This window comes from Siphateles boraxobius, unplaced genomic scaffold (assembly GCF_051911475.1).
Source record: "Siphateles boraxobius isolate OS27281-9 unplaced genomic scaffold, OSU_SipBor_1 17, whole genome shotgun sequence".
Classification (NCBI taxonomy): domain Eukaryota; kingdom Metazoa; phylum Chordata; class Actinopteri; order Cypriniformes; family Leuciscidae; genus Siphateles; species Siphateles boraxobius.
The window spans coordinates 1,110,094-1,126,877 of NW_027508777.1; the positions used below are offsets into that span (position 1 = coordinate 1,110,094).

The 16,784-nt window shown below is 36.0% G+C and overlaps 1 protein-coding gene across 1 annotated transcript in view; it reads left to right on the forward strand.

Annotated features, from left to right (window-relative positions):
* The window catches only part of pwp2h (PWP2 small subunit processome component), a 94,473-nt gene that overhangs the window by 5,953 nt on the left and 71,736 nt on the right, over positions 1–16,784 (forward strand). Inside the window, exons 7-15 of the mRNA XM_077232243.1 lie at positions 420–679; positions 1,906–2,049; positions 2,721–2,791; positions 2,881–3,017; positions 3,092–3,240; positions 7,050–7,197; positions 12,018–12,168; positions 12,276–12,456; positions 16,016–16,163. Of these exons, the coding sequence (XP_077088358.1) occupies positions 420–679; positions 1,906–2,049; positions 2,721–2,791; positions 2,881–3,017; positions 3,092–3,240; positions 7,050–7,197; positions 12,018–12,168; positions 12,276–12,456; positions 16,016–16,163 (1,389 nt within the window). The remainder of the gene's footprint in view (positions 1–419; positions 680–1,905; positions 2,050–2,720; positions 2,792–2,880; positions 3,018–3,091; positions 3,241–7,049; positions 7,198–12,017; positions 12,169–12,275; positions 12,457–16,015; positions 16,164–16,784) is intronic.

A 16,784-nucleotide genomic window follows, 5' to 3' on the forward strand; every position in this document is an offset into this window, starting at 1 on the left:
TACAAGAAAAAATTATTAGTTATTCAACTACAAAGTTTTACATTTAATTAGATTGGCATCACTTGGCATTTCTTTGTAATTATTTGTGAAATTTAACTAACAATTTGGTGAAAATAGTTTCTGCTCCACATTTTTCAGTGTAGTATATCTTGTTCAGTTAATCGGCTTATTTGCTAGCTCTTTTAATAGGACTTGACCAGTCTCAATTTGGAATTGCATGTGGGAGGATTTCTCTTTCGTTATCTATAATGTTCAATACATTAGTTTATAACTAACCTAGTCTTTGAAAGCTTTCGGGTAGTGTCATGAGTGACTGAGTTTGAAAGGAACACTGAAAAAACTTTGTTTTAGCTGTTCTCTAATGACATGCCTGTGGTTAAATGTGGCACCTTCAAGCTGATTTTCACTTGTTTTTACAGATGTACACAGTGAGCCAGGAGGGCACTTTGTGTGTTTGGGAAAGTGACACTGAGCTCGAGGGCTTACAGAAGGGACCAAAATACTCTGAGAGAAAGACAATGCAGGAGGAGAAAAAAAGCAGAGATGAAGATGGGGAGGAAAAAGATGATGATATTGTGGAAATTGTAGGCGAGAACAGAGGAGATGTGATTCAAGCAAGCGCAGAAACACCCAAAGAGGTGGAAGGCATCAAAAACGTTCACTATTCACTGAGGAGCAAGTGAGTTTGTCAGTTTTTCTCTCTCAAACTATCCTTATCTCTTCAATCTATTGGTCAATTCTGAAGGCCTGTTCACACCAAGACGAATGTTATGCAAAAATAAGGTGCGAAAAGCATTTTAATTTGAATGAATGGCGGTTAATGGACCTTTTAAAACTAAAACAAACGATTTGCATGATAGAATTTATTACAAAGAAGTGTTTTAATCTCAATTGACCCTTTGCAAAGACCCGCCCCCCTTAGTTACTGTCGCTATGTCCGACAAGCTACGCCGCTCTCACGCACACACCATGTTCTCACGCAGTGAAAAATACATCGCGGATAAGAGAGAAGACTGATAATACGCTGACAGACAGGACAGACCAGGTTACTTTTCGGTTACTTTTGATATTAAACATATTAAACAAAGTCTCACCTTTCAAATTTGGTCATTTTTAAAAAGAAATTCAAACAATAAATACCGTTTTGTGGCTCTTTAATGTTTCGTGACAGATCGCTGTAGAGCCTCAGTTAAAGCTGCTCGTGAACCGATCATCTCTTCCTTCTAGTTCATGTATAGCATCAAATAAACATGAATGAACATAAGAAGGAATGTTGTTTTGACCGCCGAAAGGCATCAGTATATTCAGTTTTTCAAGTTCAAATCCTCCCATGTTAATCTACTATCTCTCCTGACTGCTTTGTCGGACAAAATGGCGGATGGCGAAGTATGATTGGTCAGATCACCTGTCAATCAAGCTCCCTGCGAAGGGTCAATTTTCAACTACTTGCAATGTGAAGTAGTTAAAGCCTGCTCAAAAAGTTGCTTAATGTTGCTAGATGACGTTATATGTTAATTAGTATATGTGATGTTGTCGTATTTGTATTCTGCAATATTTTGAACAATGAACACATAAAGGCAATCATGACCAAACATAAGAAATTTTTTTTAAAAAAATTGGGGGGGGGGGGGGGGCGGATGAACTGGTGTATTTTATTATCTTGATGAGTATAACAAACCGCTTTCCTTGTGTACAACTGTGTTTCTGTGCTTCCGTAAGCACCACTACTGTTAAAGAGTGATTATTCTGAACAGACAAATTACATGTGAAAATTGGGCTAAATTTTCATATTGAACAATTGTGTTGGCTTAAACAGGCCTTTAAACTGATTGTAGAGCATGGAAAAAGCTCTCATGTGTCTATAATAACATGCAAAGATGTGTTTCTAATATTGCATTTAAACAGACACTATTTTAACAAGGAAGGGGATTTCAACAATTTGACAGCGGCTGCCTTCCACAAGAAAACACACATTCTTGTGACTGGCTTTGCATCTGGAGCTTTCCACCTGCATGAGCTGCCAGAATTTGACCTCATTCACTCACTCAGGTTTGCTATATTTCAAGTTAATATTTGTCAAATTATATCTCCAGTTGGGCTGTCAATTTTTAGATGCAATTGAGGTTGAGCTCTCGCTTTGAATTGTATTTTGGGCATATTTCAGTTATGATGCCCTTTTTACTTGCAGCATTAGTTGAAATATCATTGTTTTTCTAAATGTAAATTATTCAGGTAACCTTCTAACTTGGTATGTTACAAGAATATGCATTTTAAAAAGGAACAACAGAGCCCAAACTGTGCAGTTAATTTGCTGTTTATTAACAAAATAATCAGCATAAACAAAAAACTTCTCTGTGAATCACAATTGTTATTCTTTTTTGTAGAGTTAAAGTCTATGAGGTTTTTATAGTGGTTCTTTAAAAATACATTTTCATAAGAGCCATTTTTTTGTGAATCGGACTGCACTGTTCACATTATAATGTTATTGTGTGGAGCCTAATGAGGATATCTTAACAGAAAGTTGTATTTCGTTTAAAGTAAAAGATCTTAAGAATCTTTATATATAAAAATTGTCTGAACGAAGATCTCTGCATTTTTACCCAGCTTCAACCTCCAGTGTGTCTTGTATTTTGATTTTCATCTATCTTCATTCTCAACCACTATTGTTTGTGACCATTGCTGTGAGTTTATTCCATGCTGTTAATTGAATTCACATCTAGTATTTCAGATCAGAGGATTTCTACCATTGCTGTGAACCCCACTGGCGACTGGATTGGCTTTGGTTGTTCAGGTATTATTCATACAACCAGGTCTTTTTCTTAAGAGCACAAGAGTGTGCTATCATTTGCTATAATTTCTTGCTTCTGTTCTATGTTAAAGGTCTGGGCCAGCTGCTGGTTTGGGAATGGCAGAGTGAGTCCTATGTGTTCAAACAGCAAGGACACTTCAACAACATGAACTCTTTGGCTTATTCACCTGATGGTCAGTATCTTGTTACTGGAGGGGATGATGGGAAGGTGAGTCTTTTAACGCTAGGTTTTTATTGAGAGAATAAATAAGTGAGAGATTAAGTTAAACTGCTACTTTCCAGGTAAAAGTGTGGAACACCAAGAGTGGCCTCTGTTTTGTGACGTTCACTGAACACTCCAGCAGTGTCACCAATGTTGCGTTCACCTCCAGTGGCTTTGTGGTGGTCAGCGCCTCGCTAGATGGCACTGTTAGAGCATTTGACCTGCACAGGTATCATGTTATTCATTTTTTCGAAATGTATTCGTCTCCTGTAATCACTGAGTGTTTCAACTGCAGAAAAAAAGTCAAGAAACCGCTTCTAAACGATGCCACATAATGTTACATTTACCTCAGGAAAGCCATACATAAATGACCATACCTCCTAGGGGTGTGTGATATCATGATTTTTGATCGTGGATGATTAAAAGGTCTCCACAATCTGCTTTTGAAGAAATATCGTAGTATCATGTTTAGTGCTGCCACTAACGACTAATTTTCTAACGACTAATATTTCGACAAATTTTTCGATTAGTCGACTAATCTAAACGACTAATTAAAAAAAATATATTAAATAAAATATATTAAATAAAATAAAATTAAAATGTTATTTCGTTGTGTCCATTTTATTTTGAACTCAACTGAAGGGCCAAAACATAAAATGTCCCCTGTTCAAAAACATTATGTATTAACAATCTAAGCATTAAGTATGTGCATTTTCATTAGGCTATACCATATTAGTCAGTCCTAAACTAATCATTTATTAACAAACATGTAATACTTAAATTAGCTCTTTGTTCTGCCTTAAATTAATACATTATTAGCTTACTGTAGCCTACATTTTTATATGTACATTTCTGAAATGCATAACTGATAACATCACTGAATTGTAAAGTAGATGCAATGCATGCATTTTCTGTAAAGCTGCTTTGAAAACGATATTGTGAAAAGCGCTTTACAAATAAACTGGAATTGAAAGAGTCTGGACTAGCCCACTACGCTTAGCTCCGCCTAATAGTGAGTCGCGCTGAAATCTGGCTGGCACGCAGCTATGCAGCTCGCGTTTACACTTGTGTGCATGGCGGGCCCGTGCCGCGGTTCGCGTGCGTGAATGTGAAAGCAGAACGGACTCGGGTGTGCGCTTTTTCAGGAAGTAAAGTAACCTGCGCATGTGTTTTAGACGATTATGATGTATTTAGTTAAATAAAACGCATGTAAGGGATGATCGTGTTGATGATTTACCTTGGATACGAGCGAGAGTGAGCCTGCAGTGTATTCGTGCATATCGCGTGGAATCAGGGCAACACATTTGGAAATCCACTGTCTCCTAAAAAGAGTCTGTTTGCAAGCAGCAGAAGGCCGTTTTATGCGACACACGCACAGTAAACCTGTGTTGTTCACTCAGCTGCGCATAGCACAGAATAAATAAAAAACACAATATATTGACCCGCGTTCTGTTTTCTATCATGCGCCGTGTATGTTCTACGCCGTCTAACGCACCAGGGTTCGATAGAATTAAGTTGAGTGTGAAACCAGACCATCGCTGCGGGGGGCGCCGGGAACATTCGCGCTCGGGCTCGGACCGCGGCAAACGAGTCCACTGTGAAAGCACCGTCACCTGCCTCCGCAATTTTTAATATCAAAGCAGTGAAGGCGAGGCAGGGCGGGAACGTGAAGGAAGAGGATAGGAGATTAACCAGCAGGGCTCGCACGGCGTAAATACTGGGATTGTGGAGGTGAATTACAGTGAGCCTTTTGAGACGGGAGACCAAAAATAAATAAGTGGTCAATAGTAAAACGACGTCGCCTAAAAAATTGCCGTGGTCGATTACGTCGACCAAGTCGACTAATCGTGGAAGCAGTAATTGTGTTACAGTGCATTCAGTTGCAGTTCTGGCGCCTCCGTCTCAACATACTGTGAAACGTGATGTACATACACATCACACGTTAATGCAGAGGTACGGGACACTGCTATTCACAAAAGCTCATTATTTGCATGTGCTTTAAAGCCTTGCCGGTTAAATATTTCATTCGCTTGCTGATGCGCTGTTCTAACATTCGCTTTTCTGACCAAATAAACCCGAATTGCACAGGCACTAACAGCCTGTCAAACAGCACCTGGTTACTAAACTAAGTTATCTTTCGGGTCTTAATTGCGCTAATACTGTCAAATTCACACAAGGTTTACATAAACCGACTTGGTTATGTCTTAAGTGAAAGCAAACATTTGAGAGAAAATCTGGTGCGTGTATATTAGAGGCATCGCGTGCCAGTCTTAAAATGACAGTTACCTAATAGTAAACAAGCTGCCTCTTGTCCTTAAAGGGTTAGTTCACCCAAAAATGAAAATTCTGTCAGTAATTACTCCCCGTCATGTTGTTCCAACCCCGTAAGGCTTTTGTTCATCTTCGGAACATAAATTAAGATATTTTTGATGAAATCTGAGAGCCGTCTCACTCCTTCATTGGCTGCTTGGTAATTGCATCTGCTGGCCCAGGAAGTTAGTAAAGACATTGTTAAAATAATCCAAGAGACTACAGTGGCTCAACCTTAAGTTTATCAAGTGACGAGAATACTTTGTATGCAAAAATTAATTAAAATTTTCTTCTGTGTGGGCCTCTGACGTGAATTCACGAGAGCGCCACGGCGCATGCGCGAGTACTGAGACAGTTCTCGCGCATGCGTCGTGGCGCTCTTGTGCTTAACCCTTTAAGGGGATAGTTTAAGGGGACTCTTATGTTATTCCAAACCTGTATTCATTCCTCTCTTGTGCTGAATGTGGGTTCATGTGGGTAACCAAAACAGCTGCTTGTCCCTATTGACTTCCATAGTAGGAAAAAATATACTATGGAAGTCAGTGGTTACCAGCAACTGTTTGGTTACCCACATTCTTCAAAATAACTTTTATTTTCAACAGAAGAAAGAAACTTATTTGGGTTTAAAACAACTTGAGAGCGTAAATGATGACAATTTTCATTTTTGGGGGAACTATCCTTTTAATGTTAATAAAACTACAAAACACAATGAGAGAATCACTCACTGCTCTTGACGGAGAACTTTAATAGTAGCTTTTATAACAATCAATGTAGAATTTATACAGTGAAGTCTATATGTAGTGTTTTAATTTCATATTTATTAATTTATTTACTTTCTTCAATGGTACTGTTAAATACACCTACTGTATCTGAAAAATAAAGCACTGTTTATTTCATTTGTGTATTAAGTTGTGTAATGTGTATCTTTTGTTCTTATTTTAAATAAGATTAAATATTATAATATTTTAAGATTAAAAGATATAAAGAAAGATTTTTATCTTCGTCACTTTGGCCTAAATGTCTGCCATTTTTTTATTTTTTATTTTTAAAATAGGGACATTAATTTGGCTGTAATGCTCAGTCACTTGTAAAACATTAAAACCAACTTGAAAAAGAATTGTGATAAAATCGTGATTTTCCTGAATGAAAATCGTGATATGATATTTTTGCCATATCGCCCACCACTAGCGTCTTAGTTATCTAGAAAAACAACTCTAGAAAGGAGCATTGGCTTACTATATGCACTTAGAGGTTCATTTTCCATTTTTAGTTAATCTTTAAGTAATGACTTTTATTCAAACAATAAATGAGAAGTTTTTTTTAATGGCAGACAATTTAATTTTTTTATATTTCAACAATGAATTGGAGTAGAAAAGTTTATATATAAATGGTCTTTTGTAAAAATTGTTTTTATTTGAGTGTTTATTAAATAAAATTGAATAATTAATTGATTATTAAACAAACTTTTTTTCGGGTTTTGGCTAAACAAATCTTTTCAGTAAAGGAATCATTATGGTGCATCACTGATAAATAAGTCTGTCTTTGTTATTAGTCCCATGTTTGAAATTGAATTGAATCCATTGTGAGTCAAAAGTAGACCACTCTTTAAGCGTCTGAGATACTTTCAGACTTAGTGAAAACAAAAATAACTTGCAGATTGATAGATTGATCTATATTTCTGGGTACAGTTAAAAAAATGGTGCATGGTGCTAATCTCTGTTCTCTCAGGTACCGGAACTTCCGTACCATGACATCACCACGACCAGCCCAGTTCTCCTCTCTGGCAGTGGACAGTAGTGGGGAGTTGGTGTGTGCAGGTTCTCAGGACTCCTTTGAGATCTTCCTTTGGTCCATGCAGACTGGACGACTGCTAGAGGTCAGACACTGCTGAATAAGTGTGCTCTTTTCTGATCTGACAAAAGCGTATGTAATATCCTTTTTGTTTTTCTCCATACAGTTGTCAGATTACATCAATAAACAGCTCTTTTTTCTTTAAATGGTGTAAAAATGGAAATGATACTGTAGTTATTGGTTAGCTAAACAATGTTTGTAATAAGGCCCTGATATACTCGCAGCAAAGCTCTTTTTCGTTCTTCGCTTAGGGTAAAAAGAAGTTTGAAATATGTGAGCAGCGATATACTGTTAGCGAACATCCGATGCCTTCCACACTGCTGAGAGAGGAGTTTAGATGAATATGTGCTTTGCGCTTTCTTCTCTAACAAAATAAACACAACAAATTTGAGAAAACTGCAAGCATTTAAAAAAATAAATAAAGCATAAGAATAGCATCTGATCATAACAACGTAGAAAGCTCTGCAATTAACGTGACGTTTATTTATATAGCACTACAGTAGGGCTGGGCGATATGGCCAAAAAATCATATCTCGGTATTTTTTGGTTAAATGGCGATATACGATATATATCTCGGTACTTTCTACGTTTTTGTAGTTGGATAAAGAAAATGTATTTATTTAAAAAAAAATGTTACTTCACATCCTGCTCAATGATATCCAAACAATGTTGATATTGAAGGATATGGAAACAAATAGGGAATGTAATGTAGGCTATGCAATATATTATGTGCAAAAAGATGGTTAAAATCACATTACATTCTAACTTTGTAACATTACAAACTAAAAACAAAAATAATGCTTTTGTTTTTAAAAATTACTAAAGGCTAAACTAAAAATGAAAATAAAAACAAAAGCACAAACTAATTATATTAGCCTGCATTTGATTACCCCATTATAATGGTCACTTTCATAAAAATATACTTGTAGGTTTAAAATTCCACATATGGCACATTTATTGTCTCCAACAACAAATATTTTAGTAATATGTATTTTAGTCAGAATTATTGCGCTACTGTTCTATTGTGCTCGTCTGTTTGGCGCGCATGCGCGCGGCGGCGCTCATTCGCGGAAGCAGATTCATTTGCAGAAGCTCGTCCTCTCCTGACAGTGAAATGGACATATTTGTTTGATTTGTTTGAACATTTACAGATGGAGAATATACCTGTGAAATGCAAGTTAAGCACTGAGGAAAGCATCACGTCTCAAACGCATTAAACGGCGCCAGTATTTATCTTTCAGTCACTAACAGTAGGCTATCTGTCCGAGGATCTGACAGGGCAAGCTGCTTTAAACTTGTTAACTATCTTACCAGTTATTTTCAAGCGCTTAAGCTTGTGTCGTGTTTAGGACAAATTGTACTGTTCTTTCAGTCTAGGAGCTCACACTGCGTACTCCACTATTTTTCAGATGTGCTCGTATCGATATAAACGGTATTGCCTCATTCCATATCGTGGGGGGAAAAAATATCGATATATTGTAAAAACTCGATATACCGCCCAGCCCTACACTACAGTATACAATATATTGCTTAAAATTAGGGATGCACCGATACCATTTTTTCAGAACCGATCCGATACCAAAAAGTCTGAGTATCGACCGATACCGATTGATTTGACAGTGATATTGTTGTAAAATACATTCATGAAAAACAAGATTAAAAAAATAAAAAAGATAGAAAATGTAGGCTATATATTAGAGCCCGACCGATATATCGGCGGGGCAATATTATCGGCGGGCCGATATTAGGCATTTTCCTAACTATCGGTATCAGCATTTATAATGGCCGATAAATTAATATTTTAAAAAATGCGGGTGCGGTGATTCATGTGGCGCTGCCAATAAAGCACCTAAAAGCTGTCACAAAGAACTGGCAAAAGTAATGATTGTGAATACATCAAATATATGAGTGTGAATACATCAAATATAGCAAGGAGACATTTTAATTGTTTATTAATAAACAAGTGTTTTCAGTCAGTGTTGCTGCAAAGTTGATGACGCTGACTCGCGGTCTTCAGTTAACACGCCAGAGAGAAATCCACATTTCATACGGATTACAGTAGAGAGCAGTCTGTCTTTCGTTTTAAATTGTTCTGTTTAAAAGTAGACATTCCAATATAGATATATTTGTCATGTCTATACGCTGAGTTTCGGTTCATTTAAGAGACGAGTTGCAGTTCATGCGCCGGCGCCTCCGTGTCGAGATTATCTATTGTCTGCTATATTTACTTCTTATTTAATAAATCCAGGCAATTGGTTGATGAAACATTGATTAAAATTAAGATACAATTAATACAAAACGAAATTCACTTTAATGAAAGGCTTTGTGCTTTCTGTTGGAGGTTTCTTTGAAAGTTTTAAAGCACTTTAGTACCGCTTTCAGAGCTTGTCACGTCCGTAACATTGTTTTTTCCTCATAAATGCGAACACACAAAAAATTAATATTATGTTCTGTTGAGAGCCAGCCCTTCTTCATCCGGTGGGTAGTAGCCTATTACTTTTGATTTGCGCTGTGTAATTCACAGAATTGATTTCTCTGCTACCAGCCTCTGTCACGTATTGTGTGAGCTTGTGACTATTGCAAGTGCGCAGCTGAGAAGTCCTGATTGTATTGTCTGCTATATTTACTTCTTATTTATTAAATCCAGGCAATTGGTTGATGAGACTGATTAAAATGCTTTGCACGAGCGACAAATCTCCGACAGTAAACTGATGCCCCATTCTGCTTTGTAATGGGTGCTTTTTTGCGTCTAGGGTAAACCGCTGTTACGACGTGAGCAATAACGGCCGCGTCCGGTGTAGACAGTGTTAAAGCTCATTCTGCCTATAACGTTACAACATCAAGCAATATTCCAATAATTTATATAATTATAACACTTTATGTTTCACGTTTAGTACATTTTGCTTGCTAATTTAAAATAGTATAAAAGTACTGTACATATATAATTAAAAACGTTTTCATTATGATATTATTAATTTTACTTTAGTAAAAGGATCTGAGTTGTTCTTCCACTGGTAGAGATTAGAGGAATTAAGACTAAAAATAGAAGATAATAAGGTTGTCAGTGACACTTTTAATATATTTATTGATACAAGTTATGTTTTATATAACGTGACTAAACTAAAAGACAAAGTCGTTAGTGAAGATTATGCAACAGTATTTAGAATATAATATAACATGCAATGCAAACTAGTTTGGTTACTGCTCAAATGTATCATTTGAGCTGTAACCAAGGGCAGGGGGAATTATAGAATGAGGATTCTATCATTCCCCCTGTCTCCATTACATATCTTTGTCACACAAGTGTTTGATCACCACATTTGAGTGATCATTGCAAAACGTTTATATATTTATTCTGTTTATACTGTGTATTCTATATACAGTACCCATCAAAAGTTTGTACACACCGATAGGAAAGTGTGTCCAAACTTTTGACTGGTACTGTACTATAATACATATAACTACTGTATTATAATATACACATAAATAATATCGGCCGATATATCGGTATCTGTCTTTTTTTTAAATCGGTATCGGCATCGGCCCCCAAAAATCCATATCGGTCGGGCTCTACTATGTATACTATAAAATTAAGACTTTTTAATTTATAGCACCGATGTTTAATGAGGCAGCAACATATGATAGATAGGACAGAACAAGAAAGGCTATTAATAATCTTTAATTGCGCAAAAGTATTATAATATGAAAGACTCCAATACAGCGCGGCACAAAGCATTTATGTGCATCCCGAGCGCAGAATGATGCGCTTGAAACAACATTGAGTGGCAGCACGTCGAGTTCGCATTGAAAAGTTCAAAACACTAAGAGGAAAGACATATTGATGCGTAGTGTATTATACAGTATCTATCTATCAAATAGTTTATTCAGCCTTTTCTTTTAAACGTTTTAAATTTCAGTTACTGTGCGCGTGAAGAACAATTATGGTACTCTACTCCTGTGTTGTGATCTAACAGACAGCCGGGAGAAAGTAACAGGGTTAAGGTACAGCAATACAGTCCAATAAGACAAAGTAATTTTATGCTAAACCATAGGCTTTTATCTACAGATCAAGTATAATAATAGTAAAATTGAATCATCTTGGAGAGAGTTTCATCGTGTTGAATATCGTAACCGAAAGCAAATCCCCTGTTTGAATGTTGAATGGAGAATGATTGACAGCCGCAGCGGATGGAAGAGTTTACGTGACTTGAATTGAATGACTTAAATATTAATTTCTAACTCACATTAGACTATAGAATGGCTTCTGAACACTTATAATATAATTCACGAAAAATTTATGGTGCTTTATAATGTATTTGTGCCTTTTGTGGGGCTTAACAATGTATACGAACAATATCGGATTTGGATCTGCCTTGTCTAACCGATACCTCATCCGGCCAAGAATAGCAGTATCGGAGCCGATACTGAGTATCGGATTGTGCATCCCCACTTAAAATCAAGCATCTTTACTGTATTAAACATGAAAACAGTGTCAGTGTCTCATCTCATCAGAAGTACAACTCTCCAGTCCAGCTCTCCAGTGTGTTCATGTTTTCACTCGCCGGATGTCTGACCTCAACGGATTGAACAGGACAAATGAATTATTGAATGAATGAATTATTACCTATTATGTAATCACCGCGGACCAATGGTAGTACAAAGGTGTTTACCAGTCGTAGCAAACTTTTCCGTCAAGCTGTTTTGAACTCCCAAAAGGAACACCATACAAATTTTCACTTTAAGTATATCGGGGGCCTTGGCCAAGAGTTTTTTTTTTTTTTTTTGTGCATCACTTTGCATTTCGAGTGTAATTCAGTCCTTTGTAACTCTTTATTGCTGGTGCAGGTGCTCAGTGGTCATGAGGGTCCAGTCAGCAACTTGTGCTTCAGCCCAGTCCAGTCTGTGCTTGCCAGTGTGTCATGGGACAAAACTGTCCGGCTGTGGGACATGCTAGACAGCTGGCAGACCAAAGAGACCCTGAGGCTCAACTCTGATGGCAAGTTCACAAAGTGACTGTTGATGTGAATCTATTCAGAGAGAATTAGAGCTGGTGGATTGGAAAGAAAAGTTATTTAAAGACGTCTTGCTCCTCTGCTCATTCAGGCCTGTCTATAACTTATCGTCCTGATGGTCAAGAGTTGGCAGTGGCCTGTCTGGATGGTGAGATCACATTCTGGAACCCTCAGACTGGAGGACAGACTGGCTGTGTTGTTGGCCGCCATGACCTGCAGATGGGACGTAAAGAGACCGACAAGATCACTGCTAAACAGTCTGCCAAGGGAAAGTAAGTCAGACAGTAGCAGATGGGCTTGGAAATGATCTCCAAATTGCTATTATTTTATTCAGTATTCTAGGGGTTTAGTTTAAATCTTTGGTGATCTAAAGGGACGGTCATATTTCGCTTTTCGTTCCATTGACTTCCATTTATACATGTGAATGCAGGAGACAGAAAATGCAAACTCGTGAATTTCGCGGCGTTCCAAAATTCAAGTTTGGTGAACTCTCAAATCTCTATCATGTGAAGACGTGTGACCAATAGAATGTTGATATGTCACGGCTCGGCCTCTTTGCTTAAAAAGACGCAAATTATAAATCTGCAGGATTGCCGCAAAGTGGAGTAGATTGCATATTTTTACATTTTTGATGTATTATATTCTGAACTATGTTTTTTTTATAAAGACGCAGCAGAGTGTGACATCATATTACGCCCACTTCAGTGTCCATAGAAATTTTGCATGCTCAAAGTCTAGTGTGACCACAACTTTAGGTGGCTTTTGACGCCCCCAAATTCTGTATAAAATTTTCCATAAAAGCCACACACCATACATAGAGTAGGGATGCACCGAAATGAAAATGATGGGCCGAAACCTGAATTCTGAATGCTCTTGGCAAAAAAAACAAAATGCTTTAAAAAAAATTATATTATTTTAAATTAGCTTATTTTTTAATAATTGTATTAATATTAAACTTAATGAAATTCAATAATTGTAATGATACTGAATTTAAAAAATACAAGCATATATACCTAATGAACATTTAATTTCACAAATCTTGCAGACTTACTCAAATTCAGCTGTCAGATCTTCTGAAATGCGCATTTGTAGCCTGCATTAACTTGTTAAACTGTGCGTGAGTCTGTGAATTTAATGTGTACAGGGGAGTTTAGCTTCAATGGAGACGCACAATCAACAAACTTTAAACCCTTGATTTCAAACTATGCTGCGCTATATTCAGTTGCCACTATGCCATATTCATATAATGTTCCCTGTGCTGTATGTAAATTTAGTGTTACCTTGTCTTTTATTTAAAAAATATTTAAAATATTGATATAAAAAACTTTAATATTTAAAAAGAAAATATATATATTCCCTGTGCGCACAATCTTACCAGATAGCAGAGTGCCGTGTTGGTTACAATGTTTCCTTTTATTCAAATTTTTTTCAAACAATTTCTTTATTTGTGAAAAATAATGTAATATGATTATTATTATAGAATCAAGAATTTGCCATCTAAAGTAAGTCTGTTTAATTTAGAGATTTATTTTTTTATTCATTTTCAAATAATTTTTCGAATTTATTAAATATTAATTCAAATAAATGTAAAGTATACCGGCCGATATAATATCTCTTAAGATATTGGCATCGGCCATCCAAAAACTAATATCAGTCGACCTCTAAAAATAATGTAGGCAACTTTTTACTGGTTGACATTTTTTTTTCACTGGTTTTAAGACATTTGGCATTATCAGGACCCACAAATATTCCCCCATTGCATTATTATACATTATATTCAGCATTATATATAGTTCATTGTAGTACTGACACTAACTCTGTAAACGTGACTTTTTTTCCTCACAAACTAATTTTCCTTTTGGGGAACTATACACAATACAGATGTCCACGATACATATTGTTGCATTTTTGTATTGTGATATATTGTGACACGATAAATTGCTTCATCCCTTTATACACATGTATATGTTACATGTGTATATACAAATTACTATTAATAAATGAATATGAAAATTAAATTAAAGGGAAAAAAATATTTAAAATAAACATGCTTTTACTTAAGATGGCAACTTCTTGATTATGTAATCCTATTACAGTATTTTTCACAAATATAGTAGTTTAAAAATCTATGAATAAAAAGGAAGTAAACACTGTAGCCAATTGGGCACTCAGTAATCTGGTAAATTCGTGCACACTGGTAATACTTTTTTTATTATTATTTAAATAAGGTAACACAAATTTTACATATAGCACACAGTGAAAATAGCATGAATATGGCATAGTGGGCAACTGGATATAGCGCAGCATATTTTAAAATCAAGGATTTAAAGTTTGTCGATCGTATCGCTTTGTGACTCCCTGAATTAACAACAGAATGAATTCTGAGGTGCCTAAATATTTCCACCTAGGGATGCGCGGTATATGGGTACTGCAAAAATACCGGTATATATTATATTTCAAACGGTACAATATCCTAATTTTGTTCAATTCGGTATTTAATGCGCTGCTGTTTCGAAGTCCACCGCTAGGCAGCAGTGCGCTACCTAAACTGACGCGGGTCATGCGAAACCGGCAAACGGTGACAACAGAGGAACACGATGGATCAAACGAAGCTCATTCGAATTTCTACATGCCCGAAATTAATAAATAGAGAGAGCAGTATGAGTGAAATAAGGCATTACTTTGCATACAAAAGTAATGAGACAAGTAAAGAAACAGATCTCAATACACCACTCTGCAAACGGGGAGGCAACGCATCAAATCTGCCTAAGCACTTGACTTGTCAGTTGCTCATCCTGACTTGTTCAAAGAGTTCAGAGATCGACAGGTTAGTCCATCATTCAACTGATTTAATTTAGACTTTTATTGAACACTGAACAGCGCACATACGTAAGAGCTTATCAATTATATATGATACGGTAAACACGAAAGCTCAAATCTGCTTGCATGACACGCTAGAACCAATTAAGTTTAGGTCTCATAATTTTTGCATTTTCAAACAAACATATATTAATTGAATTTGAATGAATAAAGAATAAAAATTTGAATAATATTCATTTTAATATTAGTGATAGTAAAATGAATGGCATATTAGAGCCGCTGTTGCGACCCCTAGAGGAATAAGCCGAGAGAGAGAGAGAGAGAGTAATAGTAGTAATATGAATATTACTAATATTACAATTAAGCTACATTTGTCAACATTCATTAGGTAACCAGACCTAACAGTCTTATAGCATTTATTAATCTATATCAATCAGTAATTAAATGACCTAGAAAATTAAATATACTAATACATGTTTAGCAATGCATTAAACTAATATGAACCCAAACAGTAACCAAACCAAGATGAATAAATGCAATAAATGTTGATAATTCTCTGTTGATGCATGACAGCTAATGGTTTACATGTCATTTCATTATTCTATTATTATTATTATGTTAATCTATTATTATAGATATTAACCTATTTTAAATCTATAATTTCAGGTTTTTTTTTTTCAAAATTAAAATTTAACCTACTGTATGTTCTCTTACTGAATTAGTATTATTTTATTTTACATTTTGATACCTTTTCTTAGCACATTTGGTAGTGGAGAGTTTCAAGCAGTGTTTTTTAAGTGTCACTTAAATTTTGAGACTGTTTTTTTTTTTTTTTACCTGTGGTATCGATTTAGTATCGATACCGAGGTATTAGGTTCTGGTATTGTACCGAAGCCAAAATTGTGGTATCGAGCCATCCCTATTTCCACCCCAAATATACTTTTTACCCTGCTGAACCTAGGTGTATGTAAAAACAGCATTAATCACTTATTTCCTCTAACTGATTTGTAGGTCCTTCACCTCCTTGTGCTACTCTGCTGATGGTGAATCGATCCTTGCAGGTGGGCAGTCAAAGTTTGTGTGCATTTACAACATCAAGGAACAAATCCTGATGAAGAAGTTTGAGATCTCCTGTAATCTCTCTCTGGACGCTATGGAGGTACTTGATTGTTTGTACTCACTGAAGATTTAGAAATAACAAAACTGCTATTTTGATCATATTAAGAGGATTTCTTGAGTAAATTAGTTTATTAATAGTTGTTGTCTAATAATTAACTTATTAAAGGGGCCATAAAGTCATCTTTTGACATAATGGGTCATTATGTGGTTAAAAACATACTGAAAGTTTTAGAACTCCGAAGGTTAGGTCCCTGTTACTCCAAAAACAGCTTTTATCGAAACCAAGCTCCGGAAATGATTGTTTTCCACTTCAAGGTTTTATTTAATAGAGATGAATACAAAGGATGCATTCAAAGGATTCCTAATTAGGGATGTGCGCAACGACTTATTTAATCATGTTTAAATGGAAATTTGTGCTTGCCAAGCATTATTACCTAGTTCTGGCATGAAACTAGATGGCACAGGCTGATAGCATTTTAACTCAGTGTTTCTCAACCAGTAGGTCATGACTCGAATCATTCTATAGGGGGTCGCGAGACTTACTTTGTGTTTTTGGTGTTACACCGGCACAGCCAATAAGTGCGCTTCACAAAAGGCTCATACATTTTCATGCAACCAAATAATCCATTAGTAATCAGATTGATGGCTCAATCGGACTGAA